The sequence below is a fragment of the Aphelocoma coerulescens genome, chromosome 2 (assembly GCF_041296385.1).
Source record: "Aphelocoma coerulescens isolate FSJ_1873_10779 chromosome 2, UR_Acoe_1.0, whole genome shotgun sequence".
NCBI lineage: Eukaryota > Metazoa > Chordata > Aves > Passeriformes > Corvidae > Aphelocoma > Aphelocoma coerulescens.
Genome location: NC_091015.1, coordinates 19,194,226 through 19,219,943, shown reverse-complemented (window position 1 = coordinate 19,219,943; position 25,718 = coordinate 19,194,226). Strand labels below are relative to the sequence as shown.

Sequence of the window (25,718 nt, the reverse complement as noted above, 5' to 3'; positions counted from 1 at the left end):
TTAGTGTTGCACTGAGCACGCCTAACCAAATGCCCATTGAAAGACAAGCAAACAAACATCAATTAAATCAGTGGACCTCCTTCACTTACTATCTTTGCGTATTTAAACAAACCAAGGGTCATGGAATGTAACTTGGTGTTTTGTTGAAGGGCTACAAATACAGAATGAAAAAGGCAAATTAACCTTTTAAAGAGAGGGCATGTCTGAAATAAAACAGTGTTTTAGGAAACTGTTTACTGAGATCAAGCTTGACGAATAGTGCTAAAAATTCTACTTAAGTTTGAAAACTCAAACCTTCCTTAGTTAAAGCAATATGCATCTTTGAGAGCTTATACTAATGGGTATTGTAGCTTTACAGAGTGTTGTTTATGAATATAATACATACATAGTGCTGGGTTTAACATTTTATTTGAATGACGTTTAATGTTATGCAAAATAAATTGTTATGTTACATCCACTGTGACATCAACTAAAATGTGAACTAGTTTGCATAGGTTAGTACTTTGGGCAGCATGATGTTGCTCTAGTCCACCAAAGCTTAAATATTCACAGTGTAGAGGAAGAAACAGGAATTAAAGCATTTCTACTAAAATATATTTTAATAGCTGGTGTTAACTTTCTGCATAACAAAAGCCAAATTAAGATGATACATCATATGATCCAAGAGTAAGTTTATCTGTCCTTTGAAAAACAATTGTCACCTTCATAACTGTATACCCCCAAATACAGTACAGTTTTGCAAAATAACTAAAACTTTACACACTTTAAAGCAAGCATAAGCCAAACTGCACAGCGGTTCATTTTTGCTTTTTATATCACACTGCAAAAACCAACAGCTGAGAGATTTTCCACATCATGCTAATCAATGTCAATACAGTCATTGCTGTCTTCCAATGGTCTAGCAATTTCTAATAGTAATATTACATACACAATTGAAATGCTACAGTATAGCTTATTTTCCCCCCTAAAATAATAATAATTAAACAAATGTCAACAACAACTGGATTACAACTTAAGTACAATATGCAAATTCTATTTATCAGACACAAGAAGCATATGAAATTCCTTTGAATATATTGTTGTAGTGCAGGCAGTTTAGGAAATAGAGCTTTCAGGTTTTCTTTCCAAAGGAGAGATGGGGTTCCTATGGCATAAAGCTGGAGAAAATCACTAAAGCATTGCAAAATGGTTTAATCTTCTACAGCTCACTAGTACTTTGCATTTGCCAGCACATCAGTTTGGAGGACTTCTATCAACAGCATCTTCTGTCTGTTTCAGTATATTGTTTAAACATTTACTAACTAAAGCATATTCTATATTTTAAATGGAGTATTAATCAACTTAATAAAAATCTATGATTTTATACCCTGTACCACCTTCTGCCAAAGACCTGTGTATTTGTTATTTCTTTTCCATCGTACAAGATGACATGCAGTCACTGTACAATAAAAACTAGAATTATTACCTCTCCCAAGTATTGGAGACCTTCCATATCCCCAAGAAACACTCGGCAGGGACACATTTGTCAAAAACATAATCCATGGGAGGTGATTCCCTGTCAAATCCCAATCTGCTGAAGTAGTTTATTGTATGTCAAATGTAATCAAGAAAACCCTGTTTCATCAAGACTAAATGCTAATAGTTTCATAATGAAAAATTACAACTGCAGTATCTGTATGTAACTTTGTTTAGAAAATGAAGATTAGCCAGGCAAGAAAGAGTAATGAAAAGCAAGGCACCCGTTTGTTCTTGTATGTATTCATGAATATGCTCTATATTCTACATTTATACTCATGTTAGCAAGAATTATAGCATTCTTTGCAGAATTCTTTATTTCTAAAATGGGAACATGTGGACTTCCAACCTGAACTTCAGAACAGCTCGGGAAATTCAAGTCCTTAAAAGCCCTTTCCTTTCCCCAGAAAAATGTTGACTACAAGAAGAAAGAACAGGGAGGGGAACATGCTGTGCTAAAAATGAATATAAACTTTAAAGGTGACAAGACAGCATGTAGCATCTTTTCACCCCTATATCACACTGCATGTAACAGTCTCCAACATATGCTTTGAAAAACGTGTGCTGGCACAATTTAGGTTATGACTTACTCTCCCTCTTTACAAACTTTAAATCTTATTAAAAAAAACATTTTTATAATTGCGTTCTGGTAATTTTGGGCCTTTGATTGCATTACTTAGAACAAAACTGCAAAATTAAAGTTTGTTTTATATCAAAAGCAGGAACCATTCCATATAAACATGAATTCCTAAGCATATATGACAAAAAAGTTGACTACAAGAATAAGTAACTTAAACCAGATCTTAATAATTCTGCTGACATACCATTCTCAAGAGAAATGCAATTCACATACTGTTTGTTTTCTTGACCTTTTATTTTTTGCAAATTAATTTAGCTGCTCTGCCAGGCTAATGAATATTCAAAATTCATAAAGGAAATTTTATTTCTATTGTTCAGCATAACATAGTTCTCTAATGTCACCAAATGCTCATTTTCTGATTTACTTCTCTACATAAATTGTTCAACACTGTAACCTGCCTCCTCATTTAGGAAGAATGATTGCGTATTTATAGGTGGAGACTCTGTTTTAGAAGTCACTAAAAATTGCCACTTGATGCCATATAGATATTGTCTATATTTCTTTTTTATTCATATTTGGTTAACAAACTGACACTTTGTTTTTATTGTTGTCAGCATTACACAGCTAATCGAGAAGCACAGCAGCAAGTGACAGCCAATTGTGCCTCAGGCATCATCTGAAAAATTTGCCAGCCAGCAGAAGATGGAATTCCTCTACGTGCTCTTGATGGCTAGTGATGAAAACCAACACAGAAGCAAACTGCTTGTTTCAGAGCTTCTAGCTCAGCACACCACATCAGCCTTTAAAAAATCCATTTGCCTTGCTGATTTTATGTGGATGTCACAGTAATGCACAAGGGTCTGCTGCAAGAGCAGCTCCTTAGGCAAAACTTGCAAGAATTTTAAATCACAGCAGTCAGCTATACAAATTATATATTTACAGTCATGGAACTCTGCTTTCAAAACACATTTTTTGAAGTTAAATACTCTAGGCAGCTTTAGCCTTGAAATTAGGCTGCTGACAAGAAAGCACAGGTAATTCCACAGTCACAGACATTTTTAATTTTTTTTTTAATGCGGTCATTCCATTCTGCTTGGCAGCTGGAATCATCCCTGTGTTAGCAAGACCTAAAATAAAATTGCATAAGCTTTACAATTCTTAACTGTATGCAAAAATAGAACTTGCAGGTATTTGCACTGACAGCTTTCAGCTGACGTAACAAATCCATACTGCTTTCCTTCTTTCGTTTTTTAATAGCTATTGCAGGATTGCCTAATATATGAGATAAGAAATTCAAAATTGTGTAAAAGCTCCATATTTAATTCTACTTTAGAAATTTTAGAAATGAAAGTAATCCAGTGCACGCTCAGTATTCTGAGGGCTACTCCAAAGTTAATTTCCTTAGCACATGGCTGAACTTCACAAATTATTTCATCGGATAAACATTTTCTTCCTTACACATCTCTGCATCCCCATCAGTAAGTTCTTTAACTCTTTTGTCCTTCCTCCCAGAATTTCTCCCTGGGAGAGAATGCAGCACCCAGTCAAAGCAAAAACAAGTTCCCTGTAACCCAAACCTGCTGAGATCTTAGAGATCCACTGTGTCACCAGCTGTTTGATCCTCTCTCCAGCCTCACAGACTGAGACCTGGATCTCTCAGTTCTGACCATAAGTTAACAGACACCAAATAGCACATGTGAAGGTCTGTCAGCAGAATATTTTTACTGTTTTCTACAGATGGCTAAACTGAAATAATGGCACAGAGTATGTTGGGTTTTGCTTAGTTAGCTTTCCATTCAGTGTCAGTTATGAGAAAGATTAGGTCACTAAAAGAAAACATAATACTTCTCCACCATTAATCATTTGGCAAGCGTACAACCCACTGTTGGATCACCAAGAATTTGGGAGTAAACTGAAGCAGTAGGCCACTGATCTGAAATGCACTACAAGAACCAGAGCTCTCCTCCACTGCTCAATGGAGGCACAAGTGTTTCTGCAGCAGGGGGAGGGACATCAGCTCATCAGCAAAGCAGCCATTAAGCGAGTTACCTGTGGTGAGAACGGGGTGTGACTGCAGGCTCTGTGTGACTGCACAGCACCGGGGCCGCACGGGGGGTGTTTATTTACAGCACTACAGGTGAAGGTAAAGGAACTAACAGGAAGTATTGGTTGTACGTTGCCCTAATGAAAGTTTCTATTTAAATGCTAAGTATTACAGAAGGAAACAGAAGAGTTGACAGGTTTTGTATTTTAAATAGTCTTTGCAAGGAGTCTTCTATCAGAAAAGATACTGAGGAACCATGAATCCAGACCTGGATCTAATTGATGGATTGGGATGGAAGCAAAGCTAACAGATCACATGGAAATAAATAAGAATGGGTGATCCAAGAATAAATGTGGATATGCAAAAATCAGGAAATTTTTGCTGTCAAAATAAACATAATTACTGTAAGGCTGCTGGGCAGTAGGGGGTTTCATTGGGTTTTTTTACTGGCATATTACTTGTCTTTATTTCAAATGACTGGATTATCTACTCAACATTTTAATTTTTATTAGGAAGCTAACTGCTTAAACATTAAACATTTCCCTAATAATTTGAAGATGTGTTCAAACTCAGTGTGTTAACCTCCTGTGACTTCAGAGTGCCATAAGAAGTGAATCAATTTTATGGTCATAACGTCTTTGAGGTGTAAGGAAAAGGTATTACCCCTTTACAGTTAATTGACCAAAGTCTTTATAGGATTGGCAGCACCAGGCTTCCATATACGTTTTTCATTTTGAGAGAGCACTATTATAAGCAATGCTGTTTTCAAAGCTCTGAGCTTCTTGTGGATTTTTTTTTCTTTAAAGGACTCTAAAATGGATTCTGAGTGAGAATGCAAACTGTTGTAGCAGTGATAAAGTAATGATCATGAATTCTTAAAAGATTCTTCTGACTTTTTTCTAAAAGGTTAGATTATAATTAAATCATAATAAAGCTCAAAGGACTAAAAACAAAAATTAGTTAACAAACTCAATATAATTTGCTGGAAGCATTCCTGTTTTCCCAGTTCTCTGAACAGTACCATACATCCAGCCATCATCAATTGGTTGCACATTGATGATATAATCACCATCCCTGAAGGAAACTTCATCTTCATCTTGAGCACTGTAGTCATACATAGCTCTGTATGTTCTCTGTTGAAGGAAAGAAAACAAGGCTGTAAAGTCTCAAGTCTTAACAGAGATAGATTCTTTCTCTTTGCACAAAGAAGAAGAAAAGAGAAGAAAAAAGAATAGAGGGAGCAAAGCAGAGAGAGAAATCACAAGTTACTTGTTGAAAAGGAGCAGTATCCCCTCTACACCCTGTCAAATATACAGTAAATACAGGCCTGTGTTCTGAGTAGCAACATTATTATTTTGTTAATTCCCATTGTCTTATGGCTTCAAACAAACAGATTTCAAGCCATTCACTGCATATTGAAATATTCTAACTGTTGTTCATTAATTCACTAGTAACAGTTCATTACATCCAGCCATAGCTAGATGTGCTTCTGCTCCCTATTTGCATGATTCACAAATAGCTTCTTCCGTGTCTTCACTACAAAAAGAAACATAGTCTTCATCCAGGCCATTAACTTTTCCATCTCACTGAATGTCCTTCATTTCATTAGGATTTTACCCCAAATTAAGAATTATGAATGTAATACTATCTAAAGGAAAAACAGTATTTCAAAAAGTTTATAAAAATAATTTTAATGAATACTTATATTTTCATATTAAGATAAAATGTTGTTTAGCACATAAAGTCTCATCATTAGCTAAGCCAAATTTCTCTACAACCCTGCCTACTATAAGACAAGATTTCAACTTTTTTCTTTTTACTTTTCTAAAGAGAGTATTTATTTTCACTCATAACCAATAAAATACCATCATTTACTGTAATTCAAAGTGGATTTTCAAACTCAGGAAGAATCTTAACAGCAAAATAAAGGTAGCTCATTTTAAAATTCTCAAGAGTACTTTTTTTTTCTTACCCTAGCTCTTGACAGAAGTCAAAAGCAGTTCAAGCATCACTGATAATATCCAATTTCCCTTCCAGTAATTTTTGCTACGTTACCGTATGTAGCTGAACTTTTCTGGTCCAATGATTTAAAGAGGAAAAAAGGTAAAAACAGTCAATGTTTGAGTTCATGCCTAGTACTATTGTCTGAACCTTTTAATAGACAGCAAACTTCTCAGCTCAAGAAAACAGCTCTGGATTAATTTTAGTTCATATCACATGTATATATAGGGTTTGAGTGTTTTTAATGAAACTATCTTTTAAAAAGGTGGAGATTGCTCCACATGGAGTGAGCAGGCCATTTGTCACATGGTGGAAATGTGGAATTATTTAATCTAAACACTATAGGGCAACTCATCATTACTGTTCCCATGCTAGAAATATACTTTTAGTCTTGGCTCTACCTTTATCATTGGTAGTGCAAATTAAACAGGACAGAGAAATCAGCTCCTGTTTAAATACTGGAGACCATTGGAGACCACCTTTCCTGACAAGTCTACTCTGAACTGCATTTGAGTCTTGTGCTGTATTATTGTTCTCTGCTGTGCCTTGTAGTTCTGCTGACCTACAGGCTGTGACCAAGAGCAGTTTTCAACCAGAGGTATGTGCTTTCTTAGTGGTTCCTTAATGTCTTCCAAGTGCGCATGGATGTCGATGAAAAAAAGGATCTGTTTTTATGCACTACATGAAAGTAAATAATTGCTTGGGTTCTATCATCGTAAAGAAATTCCTTAAACATTCATGAAGTAGACAATTAGCAGTCAAAAGGCTTTCTGCCTTTCAGAATCTTATTTTTTCCAACAATTTCAACTGATCTCTCTGCTGAGCCTTGAAAGTAACTCCAAAAAAGAGGTGAAAAATATGCTATTACAATAAACTCAGCAGCAGTTATCCCTTTAAACAATTTATTTCAAAAGAGAGTCCATTTAAGAAAAATAGTATCAAGTCTGTATCTGGTATAAGGCAGTAAATGGATTTTGCCCAGAGCCATGCTTATAGCTTTCCCTTAAATAGGAAAAGACTGGTGAAGAGATTAAATGTTTTATTAAACTAACATAAAATTGGAAAAATAGAGAGATTTTGCTCACTCAGAAGGATGCTCACTCTTCCTTAGAGCACCATGGCAAAGGACATACCACTGCTGTCTCCTTAAAGGCAGCTTGACTACATCACTGTGGTGCACAGTTGTGAAGACAAGCCTGCAAATTTCAAACTTCAAAAGAATTTATTAGGGCCCTAAATGCTGCTGAGAAACCTAAATTTATGGCCTTAACACCTAATTAGGTGCTAAATGGCTGTCAGGAGAAATCTCCATAATAATCCTGTTAGCATTTAATGCCTAATTATCACTGCAGTGTGTAGTCTGGGCTATATAATCAAGAATTACAATGCCTAAAGGACTCAAAGCAGGGATTTTTAAAATGCATTTCAGTGAATTATTCCTCTGTCAATAGTGAGTTTAGCAGGTACTACGTTACAAGAGGGTGTAAGAAAAGTTTGGAGTTTTGTAGAAGAGTCAAAACTCAATCTCCCACCTCCTCAAAGGTCTGTCTCACAGCTACTGCTTAGACAGAACAGTCAGTCTTGTCCATATGAAGAACTGAAGCCCAGCTATTATATTCTCAGCTCCCCAGCCAGATCTGGGCTGACAGGTGTGTATTTCCACTTCAGCCACCAATTCATACCTGTTCTATGGATGGCTCCTCTCAAGGAGCAGTAACTGTTGCAGCATCCTTCACGTGCAGCAGCTATCAAGGAAAGCCAACTTGCAGCACAGGTCCTGTTTTCCTGCCACTCTTGGATATCTAACAGTGTGTGAACACCCCATTATTTTCCAAAGAGGAAAACAGCCTTCAGGGCTTTCTGGTATAAAACACTTTGTACTCTGAGCAACAATTTAATTCACCCCATTATGCAGAACTGATCACAGAAGGTGAGGAAAAGTTAAGAATCAGAAAATAATGCAATCTATCTGGAAAAAAAAATCTACCCAAAGATTGTGTTAGGATCATGTCTGATACAAAACACAGCTCAAAATTAAATAAACCAGATTTTGAAAATTTAGAAAATAGAAAATTTCTGTTTCTCAATATAGGAGATTGATGAACATGATCATAAAATGAACTTATGCCTTTTGGGGATAGATTTGATAACAATACAACAACTCAGTTAAAAGGAGTAAATTTACTACAGCAGCTAACTCTGCAATCATCTCCACCCTGATATAACCCATGGGATCTTAATCACTTTTGCCCTAGAGATGTCCTGGCGAAACTCAGGCAGTGATGAATTACTTTATCACCTTCACTGCTTTTAGTTAAGCCTCAAAAACTGCTCATGCTTTGAGGTCACTATTCTAGGATTTCTTTCTTCCAGTCTTGTCCCTTGGAACTTTCTTCTCATCTTTCCTCCCTCTGTTATTAGCCAGACAACACTGCATCTCTGGCAGTACTGCTCCAAGCCCAGAACTGAAAAGGCAGCTGAAAGCAATGAACCTGAACATTGTGCAAGTTTGTCAGATTTCCTACAGCATGTCCACACCGCATTTTAAAAGCACTCCAAGACTGTCATCAACCTTCAGTCTGTGCAAACTGCGACATTTAAACACATCCCCAGCCACGGGTTTCCCCCAAGCACACTCTGAGACTGCTCTGTCCCAATAGCTGAGTGTAGTTTGTCCAGGGCACCTGGATAAACTGCACAGGCTAATGAAAATACTCTGGTGTTAAGATGGGAAGACAAGGGAGCCTGGCAGGTTTCTAACTGCATCTGAGATGCCTCTTTTGGAGCAGAAGCATCACTTCGGGTGGTAAGATCCCATTCTGTCTTCCTCATCAGACTGGCAAATTAGCAGTCAGCACCAGGCCAGTAGTCCTTGATTTCCTCTCTCTGGAAATGCTTGGGGTTTATTTTCTACAGGGAAACTCCCTCAGTTTTTAACAGCAAAATTGGTTCAGATCATGATGTTTGCTGTTTTCATTTTTTTCCCATGATAAAGTGTTATCACTTATAAGGATGTCAAGTGAAAACAGTTTCACAACAGGCATAAGAAATCTGTTGAAATAAGTCAGTCTTTTATTTTTAAAATCCTTTAATATCACTCCCTTCCTTTTCCTATTACCTTTACATTCCCAATTCTGAAGAAGAGGCAAATGGTGATTCCCAAGATGACTGAAATGACACTGTGTCAACAGCCTACAGGTAAGTCACTGGGACACAGAGGTATTAGGAAATAGTCATCTCCTTGCCCACACAGCTGCAAAGGCTGGTAAGCACATTTTGAGATTTGCAGGCATCTCCATTTTCTGTCTGCTGGATTTGAGGGCTGTTTGCTTTGCTCCCCAATGACTAGCAAATCTGCTGGCAAAGCTGAGTCTTCCAGGCCTCCTACTTTTCAGATTTTGTCTCTTTTGGAAGGCAGCCAGCTCCCAAAGTGCCTTATAATATCCTTGGAAATTAATGGTTGATTCCACTATCAGCTATCTCACAGCTGTCATGCAGGCGTCCAAAGAGTTTCTCAGGTTATTGACTCACTCAATGATGCAGGTATCTGGATCCCAGACTTTCCAGCAAGTTAGCCCCCTCAGCCCCAGACAGCTGAGAATCTGGCAAGCCTGAAAGTACTCACACCACACAGAAAGTCATGATCTTTACAATATAAAATGTCATGGAGTTTCAGTCTTACAAAAAAATTCAAGTTTCAGCTAATCTTGAAAACAGGTTTTTTCAGCTCAGCAAGCTCTAAGTTTGCTTCATAATCAAATATTTATTCATCTCTAAAAAAGGTGACAGAGGTACTAAACATACATCTATTCAAAATAGTTTAAAATTCAAAATTACAATATTTCTAAAGTAAAAGGTGGCTAGATCTGAACTAGGAAATCTCTAGGCAGCGATATGATTTAAAAATTATAATAATGATTAAAACTGACATTTTTATATAGGGAGTTAAAAAAGAAGAAGCTCAATTTCTTAAAAATCACAGCTGAATACCATTCAGCTCTCCTTCCATGACCAGTTACTTTTAAAATGAAATAGTCACTCCATCTTTACATTCCCGTCCACCACAACTAAGAACCTCATGAGGTGGCCACGACTTCATGATAAAGCTTCCTCTCAGTTGCCCACCAGTATAACTCAATTTGGATCATACACAAATCAGTGTATGACTGTTGTGTGGAATTAGAAAGGGAACAGCAATCCAGAGTTTGAGCTAGTTCTATACAAGCAGAAGTAATACAGGTAGGCACAAAGCCTGCTAGCACAAAATCAGCAAGTCAAAAAAATTGAAACTAATTTAAACCAACAGCGTGATCTTAGGAGATCAGTGGTTTTCATCCAATGCTAGGAGCATGAATTCATCACAGAGCATAACATCAAAGTTCAACCTGTGAAACACTGTCCAATTGTCTACTGTTTGTTTTTAAGTAGGTAAAGGATTCAGTTATTTCTCTGGTCTCTGAATAGCATACTTTTTTTTTAATATATTTTGTTGTAAAAGTTCTTATCACTGCTCACAGTCGCTTAAAACTTTTTTATACATGAAGACTACCAGTTACATTTATGATAAAAGACAGTCAAATAGATCAACTGTAGAATTCTAGGGATTCAATTCAGTCCTATTTAAGAGATTTCCTAATTGCTGATGATGGTGCTTACCAAACAAAATTCTCCTTTAAATTCAATACTCACCAGACTTGTTGAATGAGGCTGTGAATGCATGGACCTCATGGATGACATACTGGTCTGGTGCATGTATCCATATCCTTGAGTCTGGCTTTGCTGATATGCCCCAGGGAGAACAGGGGCTGCATTAAAGAAATACAGACACATTAATTAATATTTAATAACAGCCCTTATCCAGCATTTTGTAGAAACTGTAGACTATTTGCGCTCCTAATAACAATTCCTCCTTACAAAAGAGTTCAGAATTATTTCCATAAAGAACATAAGGCATTTTAAAGGTTGATTTACACATAAATTTAGCCAAAGCTAAAGCAATATATCCACAAACACTGTCATGGTTAGTTGGAAGGAAAAGTTTAATGTACCATTAGAAGGTTAATCATAAAAAGGTTTATGAAAACTTAAGACACCACTAACTCAATTTTGGTACTGACATTGATGCCTTTTCCTGGTCTTAAAATCAAGAGTCATACATGGTTAGAAGGGGAAAAGGGATTTGACCTTGGTATTTATTTTAAGGATCCTTAGGTGCACATGTCCGGCATCGAAATGCACCCCACCAAAATGCCGCCCCCCCCCCCCAAAAGATCTGGTATAACATTATAGGTGTTACTAATTAGCATATCTATCAAAGATTCCCCAATGAGAGGCTCAAGTGAGCCCCCCTCCCCAAGGAACCTTCCCCTGGATGGTTCTATCTTAGTTTACAGAATGTGTCCTGGAGAGGACCTTGGGGTCTGGGGCACACTGATCCCTAGCTACGAAGCTTCTAAAATGTTTAGTCTCTCAGCTTGACAAACAAGTCCAAGAATGTAGGCAAAAAGCACTAAGAATACAGCAGTTGTAAAAAAGGTATAACAGGGCTATAAAAGAAAAGGCAAAAAATCTTCATGGCATCAACATAGATGAAGGACTAAATATATGTCCCATAAGCTCCCATCTTTAAGGAATGATTGATGAAAAAAAGTTAATGCAGTTTTGAAATGGTTCACTAGAAATTCACTATAATTAATTCTTAACTCATTGCAAACTAACTCTTATTTATTGGGCTATGAACAAAGAAGGATTGTGATTCACAGGAAGAGGCAGAAATGTAAAAAAGTAAGCCAACACTCGAGTTTCTTCTGATTCCATCAACATTCTTAATCAAACACAGAGATCAATGCTTATGTATATATTTCAAAGTCCACCTTTTCCAGTATCTTCCTCTTACCACGCAATTGTTCCATCTGTTTAATACATATTTTATTCACATTTTAACAATTCTATCTAATAATCATTAATATATTAACTTCTACTGTACCAAGAGATGCTGAAAGCATCAATACAACCAACAGGGATCCCTAACTCTATTGCTTACTAGAAAAGCATTCATAAACTTCCCACATCTGCCCAAACGTCTTACTTTGGCAACAGACTGAAACAGAATGTGTTAAAAACACAGTTGGTCAAAAAACTGTGAGAAATAAGCCCAGACTAAGTGACTACTTTCTTAGCAAGGCCAAAAAGTATTTTAAAATCAAAATCAAAAGTACTGAAGTGGTTTTAAAATAAAATATTAAAGTTTAGTCACCACATATTTGTGCATGTTTTACAAGACTCATGCACTCCGAGAATAAAGATTTCTGGTTTGTATGGAGGTTATTAACCCATCTCCACTGTTATTTCCAGAATTTTACTAGTTCAATGGGAAATTCATTTAGCTGCACTGAAAAACAAAAGCATTTCTGCTGATACTTTTCAAGTGATCCATTTAGCTGATCGTCTATCTAACTCCTCTGCCAAATACTGTCTTCTGGTTAAGGGAGATGGAGCTTTCACAGCACATGATTCAAAAATCTTCAGACATGGTGTCATTCAGCAGTCCAACACTTCCTGGGATAGATCTCTTGAGCTTGTTGGGAAGTAAGACCACTTCTGCAGCAGCCATCACACACAGATTCAAAAAGGAGCAAAGCTAATCTAAGATTTAATGGGGTTCACAATGTGTGGAAGGATCCAGGACTTGTAAAATGAAAAATACATGAGAAAAGCAGGAAACCCCATTAAAAATATATATTTATGAGAAGAGTTCATATTTGCATTAGTATTACTCTATAATTCTCTGCTTCTTGAGTTGTCAGGACAAGAAATGCATGTGAAAAAATGGATTACTGAGAAAATTTTTGCTGAACTATTTCAGACAGAAAACTCAACCTTGTGCTTTCAGCAAGTTGTTTTACCAATCTGGCTTCTTCAGCTAACAAAATCATTGATTTCAACAAAGGTTCTTCTTAAAAGTTCCATTTAGTTTTAGTTAGCATATTCAAATGCACTGTGTGTAATTAAAATTTGGGATGCTACTCTTTGCTCTACTATCCTTGTAAAGATAAGTAGCACTATATGTTTTACTAGGGTTTTTCTGATTTAGAAAACATGCTTCAAACTATTGTAATGAATAGATTGTTTTGTTAAATGAGGGGAATTAAAGTGATATGCAGTCAGATGCAACACTGGAACGTGATGAATAATGGATGTTTTAGAAGGGCCAAGTTCATTCTAATGACATATAAGTAGAAAGACGTTTTAAAGCAGTTCAATCATCAGAGAATTGCAGCTCATTAACATGTTCACAGGATTATCACACATTAAGTGAATAGTCCTAAGTAGTTCATCAAATAATTTATGTTTCAATGTTGTTACAAGCTTTTCCACATGAGCAGATGTAGCTCTTCATGAGAAAATAGAGAAAAACATAATTTAATCAAAGGTTCTCAGATCAAGCTGGAATTAATACATTTTGTCTAATTCACCACCAGCATGAATGTAGGCTAGTTCATCAAAGCCAACGGAGCCTCATCTCCTCATACCAGCAGCAAATTGCTTCTGTGGGTTGAAAACTAAGCACAGCTTGAACTTTTTAACTTAGCAGGAAGAGTATCTTCAGCCAACAGTGGCCACTGATCAGCCAGCACCCAGCCTGCTCTGCAGCAACAAAGGGCTGGTAGCTCTTCCCTGGTCCCTGGCAGGGTCAGACACCCTGAGACTCCCTTTCTCCTTCCCAAGAGAAGCAAAGAGGCTGGTAGGAACTTTTTACTCTTGATTCCTTCTCCCCAAAAGAGATCTTTCTCATTTCTTATCAATCATCCCTTGTCAGCATAAGGCAGCAAGCCTACTGATGGTCAGCTTCATTGTAACCTCCAGTTCAACTGGCTTGTTTTGGGGAGTATAACCCACAGCTCCTGCTTCTGTGACAAGTGACAGCAGCAGGTCTGAGATGTGCTTTCCTCTTTAGTAATCAGTCTCTCACAAGCTGAGAGAATTCTGTCAAACTGTCTCAACAAAGCAGTGTGCTGCTTTACCTGCAATGGAAAACATAAAACCACAAAAATAAAGCATTTCTTCCAAAGCATGAAAAACTTTGGGAAGTGATAGAAGCTGTAGTATTAGAAAAATATTTTATACAAACAAAAAGAAGGATTAGCTTCGCTAATTATCTTCTAGTCATTTATTTAGGTATCATATCTGTGAGCATATATGTCAGCACATACTAGTGTTGATGACACTTGATTGAATAATTCCATGTGGGCTGGAGTTTTTTTCCATTAAAAGAATACTGTAGTATTCTGCAAAAATATTCCAAAACAATCATTATTTTTTAACAATTCTTTACAAAAAATACTGAAGAAACTTTCAGATGGTTGTCTATTTGGAAGACAATTTGGGAATCAAATAAGCTGAATAGTGAAAAGACAATATCTGAGCTGTTTCTGGTGACATACAGATAATTCAAGGTGAGATTAAATGATGCAGAGAAAGAGTTTGACTTTTTTTCATCATCATCACCCATAGTTAACTGCAATCTTTTGGCTCAGTCTAAAATATAAAGTTCTATAACATCATTGATTGCAGCAGCAGCAATGGCAGTGGTTTTAGCTAACCTAAGGGAGCAATAAAATACAGTGGTGGAACATGAAATTCATTTAACTGAAGCCAGATTTATTGGTGATGGAGCTGAGGGCTGACCATTGCTCCCAGAAGTACAGGTGGATTTTTTTTTCTTGCATTAAGACTTTACCAGATGCATTCTGTTTTATCAAAACTTACTTTTTTTTTCTTGTCCCACTTACCAAGCAAGCCAGATTATTAATTTTAAATTATCTACTTGAAAAAATTTATCATCTATCTCTTACTATATCCTTACAGGCTTCCCCAGAGAAAAGAGTAAGAGAAATGAATGAACATGATATAAGACAGAGAGGAAGCCTCCCAGAAAAAGAAGCAGCTGAAAGAATGATAGCGAGTATCAACTTGCTGCCACAGACAATGGGGTCTGCAGAGTGTGTACTGATCAGGATATGCTTTGAGAAGAACTGGAAAGAAAAAGGTCAAATTGGGGAAACAGGAAAGGAATCATTAAGAGAGAGTTGTGTAACTATGAGCTTAAAAAAGAATGTTATGCTAAAAAGAAAAACCAGTTAAAAGTTAGGTTCCACATTTTATCATTTATTTAGGAGACACATTTTATCAATACCATACTTAAACTGTCTTTTGTTCTTTTGTACAGAAGAACCTTGACAATCCATAGTAAAGCAATTTATCCTCAGTGGTAACTACTGTACTTTTGCCATTTACTGCAACACATGCCAATTACTGAACCACATGTAAAATAACCACTTCATTTACTCTCACACACATCATACACTTTTAAGGATTTAATAGGATCCTTCCTATTCTGATAATACCTCAATTCACGGTTTCACTCCTAAGACTTCAGAGAACTCACAAAGAATATTGCAACATTCTGTACTCATGAGAGAACACAGAGCAAAAATAAAGATTCAGATTACTACATGCTTAAGTCTAGTGTCTGCAACCCATTAGGTAAAAAACTGTAGTCTTTCTGAGCAGCTAAAAAGAGCCAGAATACAGCATCATCATACATCTCTGTGTTACTGCCATTACAATGAGCTCACTCTAAACACATCAAGCTGCTTATGGGAATCATGCTGATCCACATATATGGAAGTCCTTCCCCTTTTTTTCCCTTGCTACTGCTGTATTTTCCACAGGTTGCAACATTTGGCACAGGCTTCACAGACTTCCTTTAGAAAGCCTTCCTCATAGTTTTCAGTTCTTTCCTTCTTTTGCCCTTCCCTTAGAAATCCTCAGCTATGTCCCAGGCAACAGAAGACATAGATTGATGCAATCAAATGTGGGGACTTGGAGGTCTACACGATATTTCTGGGGACTCGGGTACACCCCCTGTGCTGTCCATGTGGACAGGTCACTGTGCCTGAACTGCACAAGCCCCCTTGACACTTCCCAGTGCAATACTTGGCTGAGGAAATACAACCTTAGGAAATATGGGAAATAAAACTGTTACTGCTGTGTTAAACCTGGTGGATAACAACAACTGATACCTTTTAAAGCTTTCTCCAGAAAATGTTAAAAAGGTTACTTTGATTTCAAACTCTGGCTAGATAATTTATTGTTTTCTATCCATTTCCCCAGATGTCGGCTGCTTCACACTGTTATTGAAATATTTAAAGTAATTTTTTTGTAGAAGAAGCCTCTAGAAATAATATAGTGTGTCCCCATTTAAAATCAGGGCCAAATTTGCAGTTAGGTTGGGTTTCTTCAGGCCTTGTCCTGTCAATTTTTATTTAGGGATACAGATTTTACTACACCTCTTTGAGCAACCACAAACCCTCTAATTTCTCCTCTTTACTTCCCACGTTCTCTATATTATGGTACAAGCTCTTGAGATGAGCTCAGCCCAGCATTGCATTAACCATATAAGCATCTCAAGAAACAGTTTTAAGGAGAGATTTGAAGGAGGTTAACACATTAATTCTGCAGAAGTTCACATCCCGACCAAGCATAAACAGCAGCATAAGTGGACCATAGTTGTTGTTAGCCAAGAATTTAGTAAGAGATTTAAAGAAAGCCCATATCACAGGCTAATCAGAAACAAGAATCTTTACACTTTGGGAACAAGGCAGGTTAGATGTGATGAGGATACAATGTTAAAGACACATAAAGAGCAGAAAAGTAACTTGACTGCTATGACAGCTGGGCTTTTAGCAGACTTTTAAAGATGATGTGCTAAACATCCTTCTCTGCTGAAGTTAAGACTGTTAGAAGAATTTGGCAGGAGGCATGAGGTGATATGTCTTAAGGAGGTTACAGGCAGTCCATCACTGGTGCCCACTGCACATCTGAGGTTGGTGCCCCATGAGCTGGCTGAGACAGCTTTAACACTTCTGCTGCCCCTTCCTTCCTCTCAGCTGGGTTGTTCTTCTGCTGGCCTGGTGAGCTCTGCCAGGGATCAGACCTGTAGTACAAGGATGGAGGCAGGACCAAGTACCAAGGCCATGGACAGCAGAAAACAACAAACTGCTAGATCAGCTCAGTTGTTGCAAGATATGTCCCCCTAAGCACCTCTCTTTTGTGCAAGCCACCTCTGAATTCAAACCAAAAAAGAGCTGAGCCTCTCACAGACGCTTCCCTCCAGACATCCCAGCATCCAGCTCCAAAGCTCCCCATGTAATGCAGGTGTATACTCACGCGTGGCATGCACTGCTCAATTACTTGCAAACTATTTGCATCCTAGGTCTCCACAGTACTTGTAAAAAGTCATAGTGGAAGTTGAGAGAGTATTAAGCCTAATGCAGCCAGCAAGAGCTGTTTACTTGACAGTAAAAACAGGTATCAGAGAACTTAAAAGACTTTAACGTGTGCAAGGATTGCCCAGAGAGGTTGACATGAGGTACAGAACTCTGCAGCATCACCATGGTACTGAGCAAGGAGATGGTCTCTAAAGAATACAGTAAAAAAGCAGTCACAGGAGTAGAGAAAAAAAACAGCAGAGTACAGGAACTTTAGATACAGAAAACATTAGGAAAACCTCAGTAATAATTTTACAGCGCAGAACTGAGTGCCAAGAATGCTCCTGCACCCAAATGGGAATAAAATTTTTTAAAAATCTCAAAGGTTCATGCAAAAAGAAATGTTAAAAATTGGATAAAGAAACTTCTTTTTTTGCCAGTCATATCAATCAAAATACCTGTAATTTTCAATCATTATTACAGTTTATGTGCCTCTTCAAAATTAAATATATTTCAACACAAAGCTGGATTCTTTGTTTTAAAAATATCAAGGTTTAAACCTTAAAAATCTCAAACTGAAAAAATGGGGCTCTTTTGGCATTGAGATAGTCGTCACATGTAACCCATTCCTATACAAAAGTTTGCCTTTTAAACTATTATCTTCTGATGAACATTGAAAAATTCCCAGCCATTTATAAATTGCTCAGCATTAACTTTTCAAATAAGCTAGAAAATTAAAAAACACATTCTAAAGTGGTTATGACTCTTATCTATTAATAGAGTTTTTTCTTATCAGAAAGAGTAGCACAGCACAGTGCTATTTACTGGGAATAGCTCAGACTGTGTAACCATATAAAAAGCACTAACCTGAACACTGAAGATGGTGAGACCTGATACAGAAAAATGCTGTTTTTAGAACAGTAGAAAACACCATGGTAAGGCATCTTGGCATTTTTTCTTGTAAAAGTAACTTTCTCTTCATTTCTTTTATTTGGTTTTCTCTCCTCTTTTCCTTGCCCGTTACTGGTCAGTTAGCCTGCTTTCATGGGTGTCTGAGCTACCAGGCTGGTTGCTCTCAGTGCTTCTGTCAGAAGCAGCACTTCATCTGCATGCTATCCATTACAGGAGTCAGTAATAGTTAGTAAATTGGGATATCAAACCCAGATATAATTAGGTTGTTGAAATAACAACCTGAAAGTATGGCCTAATTCACAGAGGGTGATAATAAATATCTGCCACGCTCATTGACCTCATTAGAATTGAAGCTCTGAACTACTTGGAGTCAGTGGCAAATTCAGAATGTGACAGCTCAGGAAGTTTCCATAACCTAAATTCTAAAGATATAAGAAATAAACTGTACAATCTTCAAATAGTTAAAAAATGATGGAGAGGAGGCCAACAAAATTACTGATTTTGTGTTTAAAATACCATTAATTATTCATTATGCAAAAAATCAAAATGACTCTACTCTCATGACTACTTACTGACATACTACAATTTACAAAATCATGTATTTTAAACTAAACTTCATTAGTGTCATGACTAGACAAAGATTGCTTTAAGAATCATTATTTTAGAACAGCACTTTATCAGCTAGCAATAATTAAGACTAACTATATTGTATCCACCATGTAAGCTGAAGTAGATTATTACAGGAAATGCAGAATCAAGCAATTATAACTCCTGAAAGTAATTTCAACATAAGAAATTAAAATTTGATTTTGAATGAAATTACAACAGATGATCTCATATAGCTGTTGAGCATATGCCAGAGAAAACTAAGAAATTTTGAAAGGAACAATAAAAAGAATGTCTAATGTCCTGATGACACTGGAATCCTGTGTTTTATTTGAGGTTTCCCTTCAGGCAGGGACTATCTCATATTTCAGTCCAAAGTTCCTGATTTGTATGAACAAGCAATATCACTAATAATAGTTACATTGGTCTTTGTTTTATAAGTCCATCATAAATCCAATAGCAGATGGAGTGGGAATTTGAGAAATACTAGCTAGGACAGTGGAAGAACAGTTGGCAAACTGTCTCTCTAGTACATCACGGTCTATGTGTCTGGTGATTCAGACCTTCTTAATTCTTCACATTTTGAGGAATGGTGGATCCATCAATTCCATTATATCCTTTTTCATGGCAAATTATTTTCCAAGGTCCCTTCTCGCCTCTCTGAGGGTTCTAAATCTCTGTATTTCAAAAGTCAGTCTCTCACAGACAATTTTTTTCCTTAAAAAATAAGTAGTATGGCTTTCATTCCTCTTCAGAGTAACTGCAAAAATGCAATATATTTTTAAAAAGCCCAGGCTAGCAGAGCCTCTAGAAGCCTTTCTGCAAGCAGCTATCAAATATCACAGTCTAGAGAAAAATGAAAGGAACCCAGGATGTCCTGTTTTCTACAGTCAACATTAAAAGAGGACAGTCCACAGAACAACCACCCTCATCATTAAAAGACAATAACACAGGGAAGATTTTTGCCAGGAAGTGATTGTGGATACTGCTTAGAGCATCATTTTTATTGAGGTACAGGGGTTGGAGGATACTGAGTAACAGCTCAAAAGCTTTTGTGATCATTAACACATTACTGTCATAGTAAAGCATCACGGAGTTGTAAAGTATTAACGACATGTAATTTAGTGCTCTGGCAACAGGAGAGGAGAAAGCCAAATCTCAAACAACCCGTAGAGTCCCTGCCTGTGTATGACTCTGGAGCAGTGAGGTGGTAAGTGGCAGCCTCACAGCTTGCAAAAAGCAAAAGCCAGTCCTGTTCTGGCAGAGCAGGCAATTTTGATGTTCTGAAAATGACATCGGCTTCCCCAGACTGCTTTTGGAATGGATATTTAGGACTGTAAGACCATAAACACTCAAAAGAATTGATTTGATAAATGTAATTCCATAGCAGCCCCTTCAAACAAAATCTTTTTCAAATGAAAGCTAAAGGTTTTTGTTATAAAATAGGGTGTTAAATGCTCTCCCAGGAAGTTCAGTCAGTAAAATATTTCAAAGTGTTATCAGCCTTTAAAATTACAGGAAAAGGCTGTAGTGTTTACTCATAGTGATGTTTTTGTTGCTTTTGCTAAAAAAACAGCATAAAATGAAAGTGAACACAATACAAAATTACAATTTAGAATGAATTATATTAATTATTATCTTCATCCAACTTCTTTTAACAGTTGTTTTGGGGATTTTAAAAATTGTAGGAATTCTGTATCTGACATATTTAGGACTTTATGGCCAGCTACAACCATCTACTTCTCTTAAAATTTATTTCACTTAAAATACAAACCATTTATCCCCCTTCCAGATTTCACAGACACATTTTTACTACAACACTGTAAAAGAGAAAATTACTTCAACTATTTGGCTTCTAACCCTAAAACTAGAGTCCTATTTGTTCCCAATTTTGAATCCAAAAATGTAATTTTAAGGTTATAATGATAAACACAAAATATTCTAAACCAGTTAAATGTACTGACAAAAAAATCTGGTTTGAATATTCATCTACAAAATCTTTCCTAGATGTTTAATTCACTCATTTTCCTCACAAAAGCAAAATTAATACATTAAATACTCTATTGCAACCTGAGGAAAAAAGAATTACCAACAGCAACTACATACATTATAGTGTGTCATAGGAGTTTTTCTAGCAGTTCCACTATAAAAGATCATTTTATTCAGACACTACTATGAATATTAGTTTGGCATTAGTCTTCAGCAGTAGCTGTACAGCCTGAAGAGTTCAGCCTATGAGTCTATTAACAGCTGCTATGCCAAAATACCCATACACATCCCCCACTTACCCCACTCGTGCTGTGCCTGGCACATAACCAAATCACAGGGCATCCTGCTCAGAATATGAACTGCAGCCAGGATGTGGTGTCACAAACAAACCTGACTGCCAGCTGACTTTTTTGCCCGACATTCAACCTAAGCTGCAGCCTGTCTCAGCTGAGACAACAGTACAATCTGCCTTTTCTCTCGTCACACACCAAACCACATTATTTTATTTATGAAGGCACAAAATGTCTTAAAGCCAGCCCAAGGCATCCTCAGACCTAGCAGGGCCATGGTGTACCACAGGAAGCTGCAATTCCTACTTAAATTGTGAATAGGCACAGTTTTGCTCTAGGCTTCCTCACAGAAGGAAAGATTTAGTAGAATGAAGGTTAACATGTTACCTTACCCACATGCCTTCAATTATAATTTGAATTCTCTTACATTTTCTGAACATCTACTGTTGCCCTTGTGCATTAGAGAGAAGCCTGCATTTTCTTTTCACAGAAGCTGTGCTTTGATTTCTGTGCATCGATTTATTTGCATAGTAGGTATAGCCAATCTGAACAATGGTGGAAAGACAGCATCAACCATGTTCCTGTATGTCACTGCACACAATTTTACTAATTATATTTATTGTCTACTAGATATAAAATTCTCTGAAGTGTATCAAAAGCTGCTCTAGGGGACCACACTGAACAACTGAAACAACTCCTTGCCAAGGGAGCCATTAACACTTCCAACTGCTGAGTCACTTGGAAACTTCCCTTCCACTTTCTGCTCACTAACTGTTTAATGGAAAAGGGAACATCAAATTCAGACAGCTGGCAGAACAAACAGAAGGATCCCCTAAACTACTGCTACACTACAGAAATTAAAAGGGTGATCTCTTCTGGATTCTCCTCCCCCTGGATGTGTGGGGATTGTCTTTTGATGCTGCCAGATGTCAAGAGTGTGGGAGAGAAGCATGGGAATCAAAGATAGGCATAAGGAATCTAAGCAAAAATATTTTGGAAGTGTGAAATGTAAAGCTCTCCCTGGAACATTAACTCACCCTCAGTGAATACACACTGAATGAAAATGTGCCTTCAGATGAATCAAGATTCATATCTTAATATATTACAACCAGCATGGAATATTCCGTTTTATTCCCAGCACCCTAAACCAAACCTTAATCAAAATTTAACTATGCTATCACTTGGAGTACTATATGAATTTTCAAGTTCTATGTTAAAAATCAGGTTTTACAGATAGTTAATACCTCTTTGTGATGGAAAAGAATGAAATATAATTTTGTGGATTAATTTCTCTCATGCTGTGCATTAACAAAGCATTCAGCAGAGGACATTAAAAGTCCCATAGTCCAGACTAGGACAGAAAATTGATAATGCACAAGATAATGCCTAAGTGTAGTCCCATTGACTCTCTGGATTTATATACTTACATGGCTTAAAAGGCTGAAATGGATTATTCAGAGACAAAATTATATATTAGGCAGTCAGAAATCCTCTTATCATGTAAACACATAGAAATTAGCATATGTGCAGGGAACATACTCCACCTGTTTCTAACTGAAATCTAAACTCTCACAACTAACTTTGTCTTTATTTTTCCTTCTTATCTCAAATCTAGAGCTGAGAAGGTTTTTAACACCAGGAAACCTCCCACTGTTTTCAAGAACTCCTCTAACTGTAATGCTGTTATTTTATATCAGGAAAAAAATGCCCTTTGAACATTAGGAGTCACTGCAAAAATGGAGGCAGAAGCTGAAACAGTAAAACACACCTTCAAATGAAACATGCAGTTTTCAGAAGGGAGAGAGCTCTGTCTTGCTGCCTGGAAAACCACGTCCTTTTGGGCTACAATGTGGTTACAGCAAACCTTTACAAAGGAAAATATATCATTTCTGTACAAATATATTTGAGAATGGCAGACCAGGATTCACTGGTTCTGGAATATGAGCTCTCTAACAAAGAAAACTCTTCATGCTAAATAATTTGTGGCACCAGAGAGATTACAGACATATACATACACCTGTGTTTGTATAACATACAAGAGAACGATTTTTTAAGTTCAAAAATATCACAGAAGTTTGTGGGTAAGTTATTTACTATTTGACTGCAAGCATTTGTAGTAGATTACACGCTTAAGGAGAGAAAACCACCTGATTACCAAGATGGAAAAACAGTTTTACCAAAATGCTTTTGAATGGAAGAAAACTATTTTTTTCCCACACATTAGCTTTCGGGCTGGCAAACCTGCTGGGGGCTGGCATGTTAAAGAAGGAAAACCAAAGTACCCTCTAGTCTGAAATACAAAAAAGTCAGAAACAGATACAAGAGTCTGGTGGCTAAGAGAAGTGTCAATGTGACCCTCACCAAGAAGTACCAAGAGTAGACAGAGAGCATTGTTTTGATGTGTTCAGCTTTCTGTGGCAGGGCAGCCGGCTGACACACTTAAAAGGGGACAAGAAACCCACAAAAGCCTATAGCTCTTCCTGTGAACTGTACAATTCCTCTCCCTCTGAATGCCATGTTTGATTACCGGACTCTGGGGAACATAATGGAAACAGAATTCAGCTACCTAGCAAAAAAGAACAATTCTCCTTTGGCTGACAGAAAAGAAAATATAACTGCTGTGTCATTCTGCTTGACCTCCTCAGAATGGCAGAGCTTAGTAACTGAATATGAATACGAAGAGGAGTGAAGGATTCCTGCCCTGTACTCCTGACAGCTGCACCTGGACATGGAAGACGGATCTCTCTATTGCAAGATAAGAGGTATTATTCCCTCTTTTTTTCCTTGATTTGTCTTTTAATAATGGTGATGTTCTTTCCAACCTCAAAACCAGAGGGTTTTTATAAAAATTCATGGGAAGGACAGAGCAAGGAAGGGAACAAAATCTGGTTTTCTTTCCTCATCTTCTTTCAGCTCTTGGCATAGGAGATGCATTATGACCACTATAGCAATGCAAGGAGACTCCTTGGCCTACATACCAGGAAACATCTGCAATTCCAGCATGTGAAATAAAGAGGTATTTTCTCCATTTTATTTGACTAGTTTGTAGTCTTCTGACCAGAATAACCAGGAGAAGAAGCAGCAGCAAAGTTCCTTGTTCTAGGATCTTCTGTGGTATAAATGTGTGGGTGTCAAAGCCTCAGGCAAATCCTACAAATTATCATTTTACATACAGAGTTACCAATATCTGTGTGTGCTAGGGGAAGAGAAGGAGACATCCCTGAAATTAACGTTTAAAATGTCAGTCTTGGGCTGAGGCATAAAAGGCCTCTCCTTGAGCTGGTACGCAGAACAAGGCTGCTGCCAGTGACACTCAGTGATACGTAAGGTCTGCGTTTGCTCTTTGCAGGGCTGTGTTCACACTGCAGTTCAAACAGCAGTTCTTCTAATGGCCTACAATGTGTTCCTGCCTCAGTGAGGAAAGGAGCAAGATAACCCCTGGAGTTTGGAGGAAGGGAGGGGAGCAGGCTCAGCTGCTCTGGAGCCATTCTTCTTCACAAGGTTCGTATCACACAAGGAGGACATGCCACTGGGGAGAGAGATGAAAGGACTTACTGTTTCTCATTGATTAAACTTCCACTCCAAGCTAGATAAAGACTTCAAAACTTTAAGAAAGAGACTGCAGCATTGTGTCTTCTTCAGTCGTCATAGACTTTGGAGTCAAATTGCCAGCAGTGCCCATTTGCTGCATTTATTCCTCACAGGTTGCTTGCACCCATCTTTTCTGGATTTCTTTTTAGTTATATCAATGAAGTATCTAACACTAATCTTCAATTTTGTCGTAGCAATCTACAGGTTACTGTTAAGGCTGAGAACAAAAATTAAGAGACTAGAAAGATATAAGTGGAATTTCATAGTTTCTTGAAATCTGTGTATTTGGATTGCCAGTGTGAGTAAAAGAAGATAACTAACCAGGCAAAGATAGAGACCTGAGTGCTGCTGGCAGACTGTTTTCATTAAAATAAAGAAAGGAAGACCTTAAAACTCATATCAAGGCTCCTTTATGCTAATTCTCACTACTTGTCTGGTGGCAGCAGGTGAACTGAATCTGAAGAACTTGTGCTAAAGGAGACAAGTATAAATAGCACTCATGCAGGCAACCAGTAACATGCTGGCTCCAGCCAAAGAAATGAAATTTCAGCACTCATGTTTAAAATGCAACAAAAGGCCCTTGAAAATTCTGTCCTAATATCCCCTAAGGTTTCCTACATAACATGTGTTTTTGGGAGTACAGCAAAACTGATTTCTGTCTCCTACAGACTGATTTCTATGTATCTTTTAAGATAATATGATGACTTAGAAAATAACCAAGAAATCATGTTTTTTCCCCATCAGAGTAACAATATATCCATAACTGAAAACTAACTGATACTCATCTCTTATTTTTCTCCATCTAAAGGCTACAAACAATTTAAAATAAGAATAAAGGGTCACTTTCTTACACTGAAAAATTCTGAACCTGTAGTAAGGAAAAAATTTATGCATCATGTCTATATGTTGATAGACAC

The 25,718-nt window shown here is 37.2% G+C and overlaps 1 protein-coding gene across 7 annotated transcripts in view; it reads right to left on the bottom strand.

The window, feature by feature from the left end:
* Window positions 1-392: 392 nt before the first annotated feature.
* Window positions 393-25,718, bottom strand: part of NEBL (nebulette) — a 255,276-nt gene continuing 229,950 nt past the window's right edge. For all 7 annotated transcript variants that reach the window (XM_069006677.1, XM_069006676.1, XM_069006669.1 and 4 more), the window contains 2 exons: window positions 10,830-10,945; window positions 393-5,272 (listed from right to left, as the gene is read on the bottom strand). In XM_069006677.1, the coding sequence (XP_068862778.1) occupies window positions 5,096-5,272; window positions 10,830-10,945 (293 nt within the window). In that variant the 3' untranslated portion in view covers window positions 393-5,095. The remainder of the gene's footprint in view (window positions 5,273-10,829; window positions 10,946-25,718) is intronic.